The sequence below is a fragment of the Musa acuminata genome, chromosome BXJ1-6 (assembly GCF_036884655.1).
Source record: "Musa acuminata AAA Group cultivar baxijiao chromosome BXJ1-6, Cavendish_Baxijiao_AAA, whole genome shotgun sequence".
Lineage (NCBI taxonomy): Eukaryota > Viridiplantae > Streptophyta > Magnoliopsida > Zingiberales > Musaceae > Musa > Musa acuminata.
In genome coordinates, this window is record NC_088332.1 from 32,978,721 (window position 1) to 32,991,489 (window position 12,769).

The 12,769-nt window shown below is 42.1% G+C and overlaps 1 protein-coding gene and 1 non-coding gene across 2 annotated transcripts; both read right to left on the bottom strand.

The window, feature by feature from the left end:
• Positions 1 to 3,744: 3,744 nt before the first annotated feature.
• Positions 3,745 to 7,340, bottom strand: LOC135676682 (leucine-rich repeat receptor-like serine/threonine-protein kinase BAM3). The gene is made up of 2 exons (XM_065188129.1): positions 4,472 to 7,340; positions 3,745 to 4,154 (listed from the first exon to the last, which is right to left on the bottom strand). Exons 1-2 carry the CDS (start codon positions 7,200 to 7,202, stop codon positions 3,832 to 3,834), a joined length of 3,054 nt encoding a protein of 1,017 aa, XP_065044201.1. The 5' UTR covers positions 7,203 to 7,340; the 3' UTR covers positions 3,745 to 3,831.
• Positions 7,341 to 8,015: 675 nt separating this feature from the next.
• Positions 8,016 to 8,089, bottom strand: TRNAV-CAC (transfer RNA valine (anticodon CAC)). Its single transcript has one exon. It is a non-coding gene; the product is annotated as a tRNA-Val (tRNA).
• Positions 8,090 to 12,769: the final 4,680 nt, after the last annotated feature.

A 12,769-nucleotide genomic window follows, 5' to 3' on the forward strand; every position in this document is an offset into this window, starting at 1 on the left:
GTCAGGAGGTGCAACCGCCTGAGCTCAGTCTTCGAGCTCTGGCAGGAGGTGCAACCGCCCCTGACAGGAGGTGGCACCGCCCAGAGGCTCAGTCTTCGAGCTCTGCCAGGCGATGCAACCACTCCAATCAGGAGGTGCAACCGCTTGATCCCGGAATTCCGGGAATTGATAGTTTTGAGCTCCAAATTTGAACTAGGTTGGGGCCTATAAATACCCCACCCATTCAGCACTGAAAGAGCACAGACATACACCGAAATCTTAATCTTTTTCTATGATTCTTAGAGCTCAAAATTGTTGTAAAGGCCAAAAGTTCTTCTCCCTCTGTTCTTCCAAGTTCTGAGTTGTAAAGAGATGAGAGAAAATTCTGTAAGGGTTGTCTCCTAAGCCCGTCAAAAGGAGTGAAACTGTAAAAGGGTGGTTGGCCTTCGCCTATTGAAGGAAGGCCTCTAGTTGACGTCGGTGACCTCGTCGGTGGAGGAAGCCAAAAGTGGAGTAGGTCAAGATTGACCGAACCACTCTAAATCTCGGTTTGCATTTACTTTGAGCATATTATCTTTACTGCAAACCTCCTCTGAAGCTTACTGCCTTCTGCGCTTTTACGATCGGGTTTCAAGCCTTTTAGTTTCTGAATCAGCGTTTAGACGTAAATCTGCTTTTTCGTACGATCATCATATTTCAGATTGCGTTTACGTTTTGAGCTTTACCATAGCTGCAAACTGCCTGCATAGATTAACTTTAATATCATCTTGCTTAGAATCGGATTTTACACAGAAATTGTTTTTATCATTCGAATGCAGTTTCGTTTTAATCGCAGAAAGTTTTCCGCTGCACTAATTCACCCCCCCTCTTAGTGCTCTCGATCCTAACAATATTTAATATATAAAACATGTAAATTTTTAATATATTTAAATTCAAAAGTAGAAACCATAAGTAGGGGTCGAAGAATATTATAAAAACTTCAAGTAATAGATTTTAATGTAATAATAAAAATTTTGATATTTAAAGGATTGATAAATATTTTTGAACTATAAAATTTTTAATATTTAAATAATCAAAATAAAAAATTTTATTTTTCAAGAAAGGTACGGAAACTTATCTCTCCTGAGTAGGATATAACTCCTCATTCCTCCTACTACTCGACTCGTCTAGGTGATAAATGAACGAGAGAAATCCCTCCTGATCAATAAGAGGAGGTGAGCCTCCATTAAAAGATTTTTTTTCTTAATTTTTATTTTTATTTAATATATTAACAAATATAGTATCATCTTATCTAAAATGTTTAATAGTTATTTCCTAATTTGCAATGGTAAACAAAGAAATAAGATTAATATTTCATAAATTATAATTATAATTGTAATTATAGAAATAAAAGTTGATTCCTAAATTAAATATTTGATTTGATTGCACCTTTACTTATCCGAGATGTGATGTATATGTTATTCCGAAATGATCTATTAACATGCTAATAAGTTGTTTTATAGTAGTTTCATTTATCACTTTATTATGAAAGATTAGATTAGTTCATTCTGCCATAAGTACGATACCTCTTATATTTAATATGTTAAGTAGGATTCAATAATGAACTTGAGTTAATGATTCAAAAACTTAGTTTCCTCAATCTCAATCTTGATGCATGCAAAAATTCAAAAATTATGATACTAGTGAAATTGGGGAGACCATTGTAGAACCTAGATAGCATATGAGTAGGCTCGATAAAACCCTTGAATAATAGATAGACCCTTGTATCTAAATTTAGAATTTAGATAGCATATGAGTAGGCTCGATAAAATCCTTGTATAACTTCTTCTATTTACATCAGACTTTTTTAATAATACTTGTAATAAATACCTTGAGAACCAATAACACTATTTTAGGAAATTCAATCATTTCTAGTTCCTCTTGTATTTATATTCTTGATCAACAATTTATCATTCATAAATGTTTGACGCTATTTTAGAGAATATACAATTACAATTCTATTTACTTCTGATCTTTGAGATGATACAATAGGCATTGTTTCCTTAATTACAAATATATCAATGATCATTAGCATTTATTATTGTAATACACATCAATTATTCCACTATTTCAAAATCATATTTTATTAAAAATTATTTTCTAATAAAAAGATTTTTGGCTTGATGTGATCGTATATACTAGTTTGCTACCTTAATATATATATATATATATATATATATATATATATATATATATCATAATAAAAAATAGTAATATAGGATTTATGGAATAGTGTTGTTGTGGCAAATACGACTTAGACTATGTTTGGAACGTATTTGTATTTTAATTATGTATTAACGTAAGTGTTGTTTGAGAAAATTATATGTTAAAAGTTTAAATATTTTTATGATAAATTTATCCTTCTAATTTTTTAAAATTTATTTAAAAATAAATAAATATATTTTTAATTAAAAAAAATAAATAAATGTATCTAATCTTATAAAAAAAATTGTATGGCCCAAACAAATAAAAAACAATCATATAAATAAATATAATATAATATTTAAAAATAAATAAATAAATAATATTTATCTTATAAAAATTATAAATCATATTGATTTCTCACTACATTATTCTTTAATTTTATGGTTATAAAGTCACAAGATAATTTTTAAGTTAAAAAATTATATTAGCATCATGTAAAATGCTAATGCTAACCTAAGGTAACATCATCATTTAGTATTTAAGCATTTTCAATATAACATTCAGGTCAGATATAATTTAAAATATTTATTAAATATTAATTCATATTTGAAATATGTATTGGGCTCTTAATGTATATTTCAAATATATTCTCAAACCACACCCTTGTATGGATCGATGAATGAAGAACATTTTGATATTTTTGACACTTGGTTAACTCGAGTTTTCTCAGTTAGAAGATGTTAGTTAATTTAACTATTAGTTAATTTCACCAGTAAAGATTAAGGTCCTAAAGTCAAATCTCACATTCATCACTTATCCTTTGTATAATTTTTTTCTTAATTAATAACCAATAAGAATGTGAAGATATGATGGGAAGAGAGTTATTTCATCATATCATATCAAATGATATTAAAATTCACGTATGGGGAGCTAAATGTTTCTCACCAGTCTAGATTAAGAATGATATTCTTAATTTGGAGTGTAAGAATTTTAGAATAATAATTTAATACTATAAAGTTAATTGAGTCGATTGGATTGGATATTGTTATCTTATTCGTTATTAATTTATATTATATATTTTTTTTTGAATTTTCAAAGAGAAAAGAAAGAAACACCATTGCATCGCAGAGTGAATAACAAATAATATTTTTATTAATTTATTTTAATTCAATATAAATGATGTTTTATTTTATTATTTATTTTATATTATAAAATAAAAAAATGATTTTTATTAATTATTCTGAATAACAAATAGAAACTTGCATGCATGTGAGTCCATGAAAACAGTGCTGCCATTTCACTGCTGCAAGCTAGCATGCCTGACACAGAGAGAGAGAGAGAGAGAGAGAGAGATAAAGAGAGAGAGAGTGGGTGGCAGCATCATTCCTCTATTATTTGGTAGGGCGGGCAATCTTCAGCACCGATGAAAGCTAAAGGTCACCCTCGCTTTTCTCTCCCATGCTCTCTCTCTCCCCCTCACTTTTGTCCTTGTGGAGGTTGACAGGGACCCCAGCACTGTCTCCATGGCAGCGGAGCAGCTGTTCCTGGATTCAACGTTCATGCATGGCAGTTCCTAGATCATGCTCACAATCACACCGAAACTGCTAACATTACATCTGAAGCTGAAGAAAGTACAGTTTGAGAGAGAGAGAGAGAGAGAGAGAGAGATCAGTGTGATTGCTTTGCTTGTTCGAGCATCAGGACGACCTCCCTCATGTTGGGCCTTTCCACACTGTGCTCCTGCACGCAGAGCATGGCGACGAAGAACACCTGCATGGCTTCCTCCATCGGCACATCGATCAGCCTCGGGTCCATGATCTCCACCACCCCCTCCTTGTTCCAGCTCGTGTTCATCCTCGCCCACTGCACTATATCCAGTCCTTCCTCCCCGAAGTCGCCCACCGGCTTTTTGCCGGTGATGAGCTCCAGGAGAACCACTCCGTAGCTATACACATCGCTCTTCTCGTCCACCTTGAGAGTGTACGCATACTCTGTTCCACAAGAACCAAAGCAAATGGTTAAGCGTGCTGTTCCCTTGTCTTGGGTCTTGATCTTATCGAGCACATCAAGAGTTGCATCGATGGAGTTCAGATCTTGCAATTTGGGTCAAAAAGGTGTTGTGGTGGCGTACTGAAAGCAAACAAAGCATGGGATTCCATGGCGGCAGAAGGGTGACAGGGATAAAGCAGCAGCTGCCTCATTCAGTGTGTCTTCTCCATCATCAAAAGAATAACCAAAGCCATTCGGATTCCATCACAGTCTGAGACTAAATTGAAGCTGTGAAGATTGCAGGAACAGTAGGGCATACCTGGAGCAATGTAGCCATAAGAACCAGCAATGGCTGACATGCTCTCGGAGGCTCCTGTGTCCTGCAGGTACTTGGCCAGGCCGAAGTCTGCAACGTGAGCTTCGAAGTCCAGATCGAGCAAGATGTTGTTGGACTTGACGTCCCTGTGGAGGATGGGAGGAGAGCAGTCATGGTGGAGGTAGCTCAGCCCCTTGGCTGCCCCCGTTGCAATCCGGTGCCTCATCTCCCAGCTCAGATACCCTCCTCTCTTCCCGTGCAGCACCTCCCCCAAGCTCCCGTTGTGCATGTACTCGTACACCAGCAGGTTCGTCTCCTTGTCGGAGCAGAAGGCGAGCAGGCGCACGATGTTGCGGTGCCTGATCTTGCCCAGCGTTTGGATCTCTGCCGACAACCCGTTGTCGTGGGTAGAACCTTTATTGATCCCCAGCAGTCTCTTCACTGCGATCCCATCCCCGCTCGGCGTCGTTCCTCTGTACACGACTCCGGCCCCTCCTCTGCCGATGATGCAGTTCTCCTTGAGGCACTCGACGACGTCGTCGCAAGCGAATTCGAGCTTCTGGAACGCCGTCAACTTCCATGAGTCGGAGAAGCCTCTCTTCATCATGGATTGCGTCTTGATGACCACTGTGATGGAAAATACCAGAGAACATGTTAAGAGTCCCAGAGCAAACAGGAGCCTGAATCTTCCAGGGAGCTGGGACTTGACACCGTGATGCTCGCCTCGTTCGATCCGTGGAGAGGATGACGAGCTGCATGGATTTGAAGCTGATCCACATAGCTGAGGGTTGGCGAGGAAAGATGAAGCGTTGAGATAAGCGAACTGCCCGGTCTCCGGTATCTTACCGGACAAATCGTTGTGCGAGAAGTCTGCGGAAGTGAGACTCTTCATGCTTGCCATCTCCTGCGGAATCCTCTGGCTCAAGAGATTCCATGACAGATTGAGGTAGCTCAGGATGCGAACCTGAGATATCCGAGCTGGAATCGGTCCGACGAGCTGGTTGTGGCTCAAATCCAAGTAGGTCAGTGAGGAGCAGTCACCGATCTCGGGGGGGATTCTGCCGGAGAAGTTGTTCCTGCTCATGTCTACCTTCAGCACCTGCTTCAGAAGGCCGAGCTGGGATGGTATCTCCCCGGCGAACTCGTTGCCGCCGAGGAGAAGAATCTGCAGCGACGAGAAGTTCCCGATGGAGGAGGGAAGAGGCCCGGTGAGCCTGTTGTTGGAGAGGTTCAATAGGCCTAGCTTTGCAGGCTTCTGCGCTGGCTCTTCCGCTACCACTCCGGTGAGGTAATTGTTCTGCAGCTCCAGCAGAGACAGCTCCGGCAGATAGAGGAAGCCCCGAGGAATCGATCCGGTCAAGTAGTTCTGCCCCATGCGGACCCTGGAGAGCGTCATGCAGTCACCGAGGTCGTCCGGCAATGGGCCGAAGAGGAAGTTGTTGAGCAGAATCAGTATCTCCAGCTTCTTGCCGAAGCAGAGAGATGGCGGGATCAGCCCGGTGAGCTTGTTGGTAGAGAGATCGAGCTCGCGAAGCCTCCCATTTCGACCCAGCGCGGCTGGGATCGATCCGGTGAAGTTGTTCTGCCACAGCTTCAGGACCTCCAGACTGGGCAGCTCCGCCACGAACCCTGGAATCTCGCTGTGAAGCCGGTTCATGAACACGTGCAGTAAGGTGAGTTGATGGAGCTTGGAGAACTCCTTGGGGATCTCGCCGGTGAGTGCGTTGTTGGAGATGTCGAGGTATCTCAAGCTGCTGAGGTTGCCAAGCTGGAAAGGGATTGCACCGGTGAGCTGATTCGTCTGCAGGAAGAGAGTGTCCAGGTTCTTCAGATTCCCCAGCTCCGGCGGGATCTCCCCCTCCAAGCCACAGCTGGAGAGGTCGAGATGGAGCAGACCGATCAAATTGCCGATCTCGGTCGGGACGCCGCCGTCGAACTCGTTGTAGTAACCCAAGTAGAGCTGCTTCAGAGTGGTGACATTGCCCAGCTCAGGAGGTATGAAGCCGCCGAGATCGTTCCCCGCGAGCGAGAGGTAGGTGATGGCACTGAAGCCTCCATAGGCGAACGGGATCGCACCGGAGAAGTAATTCCCGCCGAGGTCCAGATGCCGGAGCTTGGTCAGCCTCGGGAGGCCAACAGGAAGCGGCCCGGAGAAGTCATTGTCGTAGGCATCCAAGACTTCCAGCTCCGCCGTGTCGGAGAAGCTCCAGTTCAAGGTGCCGTTGAACTGGTTGTTGGAGATGTTGAGGTACCTGAGGCGGGGGAGCTCACTGATAGCGTGCGGAAACGGACCGGAGAGGCTGTTTCCGGCGACGGAGAGGGAAGCGAGGCCCTTCAGCTCGGCGATCGCAGGGGAGAGGGAGCCGGAGAAGTTAGAGTTGGCCACGTCGAGCGCGAGGACTAGGTGATTGGAGTCGTCACACCGCACACCATCCCATGCGCAGAGAGCTGCATGGGCTGATGAGTTCCAGCTGGGGAGTAAAGACTGGGAGTGGTGGAAAGAGCGCTTGATGGAGAGCAAGATGGAAGCTTGCTTTCTCAGGGAGAGGCTGAGGAGGCCGGTGGAGGAAGCAGAGGCGAGGTGGAGCAGGAGAGAGGAGAGGAAGAGCAAGGCTGGTGGGGCGGAAGAAGCCATGGAGGGAGGCTTATGAGGCAGAGGAGGAGGTGGATATAATAAGATGGGGGGAGGGCGGAGGAGGACGAGAGAGAATCCAAGGATGATGGTGAGTAGCATTGAAGCAGAGATGGGTTTGGGTTCTTCTCCTTTCTTTCTCTTGTTTCGGGGATCAAAAAAGGGTTTAAAGCTGAAGGGTGGCTTTTTGGTCACACAAGTGTCTCATTGCATGCATTCCTCCTCCTCCTCCTCCTCCATTAATGTGGTTGAGCTTCTCATATCACTGTCATTACATGAAACATGTAGCTAAAAAATCCTACGTAATGACATGAGATCGTTCCGTTTACATGAGCAAATAGTTATTATCCAGGGAAGCATGGATGGAGGAAGTATTGGGAAAACAACATGACACCCATATCCATCCATGGGTTCAAGGAAGAGAAAGTGAGAGAGGATATGTCTGAAACGATCAGCTAAGGCTGAAAAGAGGAGGCGGTGGTTTCCTTAGAAGACCAAAGTGTGGTAACATCAAGGAATGCAGTGTCGTAACTGAGGGGGACAAAAGTCCAGTTTGCGATGGTCATGGATCAAAGAGGTGGTGGTGGTGGTGGTGGTGGTGGTGGTAGCACCAGATTCAAATTGCTGTGGTGTGCCAGCAGCAGACAACGTAGAACATGCCCTTCTGAAACAACACAGAGGTGACACCGACCGGCAATTTGATCCTCTTTTTTTCTTGGCTTCTAACATAACACGGTCTGCAGTAGAAAAGTGAGGCAAAAATTACAATCTTTTGATTCACCTTCTTCGACCTAAGCAACCTTTCCTTTCAAATATAAGAAGACCAACCGATAGATAGATGCATGTGGCCAAAGGTCTGTTGATGAATGCAAATTAGGTTTTTTTTTATAAAAATAATAATTGATAGGATATGTCTGTCTGAGCCCGGGTTCGAACCGGGGACCTCTAGTGTGTGAGACTAGCGTGATAACCAACTACACCACCCAGACCGTTTATATTAATTATGTTATAATTTTTAAATGTAAATTAGGTTCGAATCAATAATATAATCATCAAATCAATAATATATCACAAGTATCAAATAATTATAATTGATAACAGTTAAGATCTTTCGTGATAACAACCTCAACAATAACCAAGAGATGTCATAAATCTATTGAGGAAAATTCTCTCTCCTAACATGTATAAATAGGGAGTATTATGTTGTTTCAACTCAATGCATTCTTTTGTATTTTATTTCTATCATGGTATCAGAGCTATTCCTGCCTTCTGAAGGCTCTACCCTTCCTTCTGCAGCCTGTTCTCGTCGGAGCTAGGCATGTCTTCTGCACCTGACCTCCGACAATTCCCATCACCATGAACCCAGTTGCCATATCTTTCTATCGCTACATCTTGTCACCAAACACCTACACTGCACTACAACAGCCCCATAGGTGTGACCTCTACCTCCGGCGACTAAAGTGATATTGATCCTGCTGCCATCATTTTCTTCCTCTACCACTCTCGCTACTTCAGATCATATCCTTCACCACTGCAAGAGCACATCAGCGCCCCCACCTTCTTCCTGCAGAAGCAAAGAAGTTCTCAAAGAACCTTCTCCCTTAATCTCATTCGCGGCCGTGTAGAAATCTGTCAACAGAAAACCATTGCCAATCGATCGCTCTGCGCCCACAGTATCACCGGCTTCTCCCAAAGTGGGACTGCGCCCATAGCATCGTCGGCTTCTTCCAAAATTGTAAGTTGCAACATCTCACTGACCTGCAAGCTACAACACGCGACGGTGGTGCCGCTGCTGCTGTAGTCGTTGTTGCTTGCGGCAACATCAACAACTACAACTGCATCATGAATAGTGGCAGCATGGATCTCATTGCTTGCTTGTCATTAATGCCTTAGTGAAGACTTGTCAAGGTGTAGCAAACCTTTTGCTTCGAAAGTTGGCAAGTGATCGGTACAGGTGGCCTCAGCAGTTTTTTTTTACCCATCTAATCATTGCATACTTCCACTTTTTCCACTTTGCTCCTATATATGTCCAACATGTCCTCATCTAATGTTCCAATTACCATTCCCATAGGAAACCATAGTACCTTTTCCCTTACGGGCCTTATTTCTATCAATGCTACCACTCTCATTCCCTTCAAATTATCCAACGGTGGCAACTACGCATCATAACGTGCTCAATTCTTTAATCTATTATTTGGCTATGATCTTCTACGATTTGTCGATGGCTCTCTTTGTTGTCCACCGGCGATGCTCAACATCCCAGGCACATCCAGTCCAGTACCAAATCCAGATCACAAAATATGGTTATGCCAGGATCATCTCATCCTTCAAGCAATTCAAGCCTCGGTCGCTGGTTCCCTCGCCCCACTCATTTCTTCATGTGACACTACTGTCGAAGCTTGGTGCAAGTTGCAAACCATCCTGGCCAATCGTTCCTGCACTCGCATGCTTAGTTTTCTATCCAGTCTCATGAAGATAAAATAAGAGGGAAGTACTGTTGTTGATTATCTACACAACATAAAGATTATTATCGATGACTTGGCCTTGATAGGTCATTCCCTCAGTGATGAAGAAGTTACTATCCATATCCTAAATGACCTAGGAGATGAGTACAAGGAATTGGCAGCAGTAATACGGGCACATGATTCACTAGTGTCATTTGAAGAACTCTATGATAAGTTGACTGCCTATGAGATATATCTCAAGCATGAGGACAGGTTGCCAAGACCATCCATTATAGCTCAAGTCAGTCAAAAACCTAAGAAAAAGAGCAACCGGTATAACAAGAGCTCCGAACAAACCTCTCCTCCTCAACCCTCTCAACATTTCAATTGCAACCATCAAGGCGACTATTTCAATTATCCTCATCCTTAGCGTCCTGATTATATAAATCAACGAAGAGTTGTCTGCCAGCTATGTGACAAAGTTGGCCACTCTGCAAAAGTCTGTAGAACTCGATCCAGACTACCTCCTCCATCGCATTGGCCTCATGCAAATCTCACAGCTACTTCGACTACTGGTGATCAAAATTGGATTATGGATTCTGGCTTATCTCATCACATCACCTCTGATTTACAAAACTTGTCCATCCACAACGACTATGGCGGAACTGAAGACATCATCATCGGTGATGGTAACGAACTCCCCATTACTCATATCGGTTTCACAATGCTTTATTCACATAGTACTTCATTTACGCTAGATGATGTTTCGTGTGCACCCCAAATCAAAGGAAACATCATTTCTATTTCTCAATTCTACAAACAGAAACATACCTTAATTGAATTCTTTCCTAATTCCTTTCTTGTTAAGGATTTAAGCACGGGGGCATCCTTGGTCCGAGGCCAGAGTAAAGATAGCATTTACGAGTGGTCGTCGGTTCCATAAATCACCCAACCCACTACCTACTCTTCGGTCGTAGCTCCAACTGACGTGTGGCATCGTCGTCTTGGTCATCCCTCAACTCTTATTCAGCAAAAACTGCTTTCCCATTATTCTCTTCCTATGCTTAAATCCAATAACATCATAACCCATTGTGATGCTTGTTTAAGTAATAAAAGTCACATACTTCCCTTTGGAAAATCCTCCATATCCTGCTCTAAACCCCTTGAAGTTATTTACACTGATGTTTGGGGCCCCACTCCAATCATTTCCTTTGACAAATTCAGATTTTATATTATTTTCGTAGACTATTTCACCAAATACACATGGTTATACCCTCTTCACCATAAATCTGAAGTTTCAACAGTCATTACCAACTTTTGAAGATTGGTCGAGAACTTTTTTCAATCTAAAATTAAGATTGTTTACTCTGATGGTAGTGGCGAATATCAAGTCCTCACATCTTGCCTATCTACTTGTGGTATACAACACCTCAAGTCACCTCCACATACTCCTCAACTCGTCGGCTCTGCTGAACATAAACATCAACATATAGTTGAAACTAGTCTCACACTCCTATACTAAGCCTCTATGCCACTAACTTTTTGGACTACAGCATTTCAAGCTACTGTCTACCTTATTAATCGTATGCTCACTCCAGTCCTTGAGTACGAGTCGTCATTTGAAAAATTATTTCACAAATCCCCGAACCTTCAAAAACTTAAAGTGTTTGGTTGTCTATGTTATCCATAGTTGCGTCCATATGCCTCACATAAGATAACATCAAAATCTAAACCTTACGTTTTTATTGGATACTCCCTTGACCATAATGTCTTTCGATGCTATAAACCCCAACCTCGAAAATTCTTTACGTTCCGTCATGTTATTTTTATAGAGACTACATTTTTATTTCACAACCCTGAGTCTCATACTGTGCCACCTACTCAATCACATATACATCACTGGAGTACACCATCAATCCCGTCAATCGAGTCTCCCATAATATCATCTAGTCCTTCTCTTCAGGATTCACACTCTCTCACTCTCCTAGTGCAATAGCTCCTCACCCCCTCCATTGTGCCTACCCCTTCTTCGCTAGGTTCTCATATGATTGAAGGCATTCCCTCGGAATCACAGTCGCTACCTTTATCCTCTCTTGGGACCAATGACACTGAAGTCCCTCAACCTCTATCGCCCATACCTACAACACACCCTATAGCCCCTGGACATTCAATGACAATACGATCCAAAAGTGGTGTCTTTAAACCATGACAAATCCTTGACCTACATACCATCATAACATTCTCGTCAGAGACCACTGAACCTACCATAATTATTCAAGCCCAAATATCTCCATCCTAGCATAAAGCCATGTGTGAAGAATATGATGCACTCCTCCATAATTCTACGTGGACCCTTGTATCCTCTCATCCCATACAAAATATCATTGGGTGTAAGTGGGTCTTTCGAATTAAGTGGAACCTAGATGGATCCGTAGCCAGATATAAAGCAAGTCTAGTGACCAAAGGGTTTCATCAACGACTTGATGTTGACTTCACAGAGACATTCAGCCCTGTTGTTAAACCCACAACAATCCGACTTATTCTAAGTTTGGCCATCTCACAAGGCTAGCATTTACGTCAACTCGACGTTAACAATGCCTTTCTACAGGGGACCCTAACTGACGATGTCTTCATGCAGCAGCCTCCTGGCTTCATCCACTCTCAATATCCAAAGTATATTTGTAAACTACAAAAAGCTATTTATGAACTTCATCAGGCTCCAAGAGCTTGGTACACCAAACTTAGCTCGTTTTTGGCATCAGTTGGCTACATCAACTCCAAGTCTGATACCTCCTTATTTCTCCATCACCAAAGTGGCAATATAATATATCTTCTGGTATATGTGGATGATATTATTGTCATAGGCAACAATCCTATGGAAATTAAAGCATTCCTCAAGCATTTAGCAGATCGAATCTCCCTTAAAGATCTAGGACCCTTGAGCTATTTTTGGGGAGTAGAAGCAACATATACATCTTTCGGGCTCTTCCTATCACAACGAAAGTATATTCAAGATCTATTATCTAAAACAAATATGTAAGATGCAAAGTCAGTTACAACACCTCTGTCTACTAGCGAGTCACTCAAACTTTGTGATGGAAGCCCTACTACAGACCCAACTCAATACCGTCAAGTCCTTGGCTCCTTACAGTACTTATCTCTCACCCATCCAGATATCTCATTTGCGGTCAATAAACTATCCCAGTTCATGCATCGACCATCTAC

Coding starts and splice junctions, on each gene's coding strand:
- LOC135676682 (XM_065188129.1), bottom strand. CDS start 7,202: ATGCTACTCACCATCATCCTTGGATTCTCTCTCGTCCTCCTCCGCCCT. Junction 4,155..4,471: donor TTATGGCTACATTGCTCCAG/GTATGCCCTACT, acceptor CTTGTGGAACAG/AGTATGCGTACACTCTCAAG.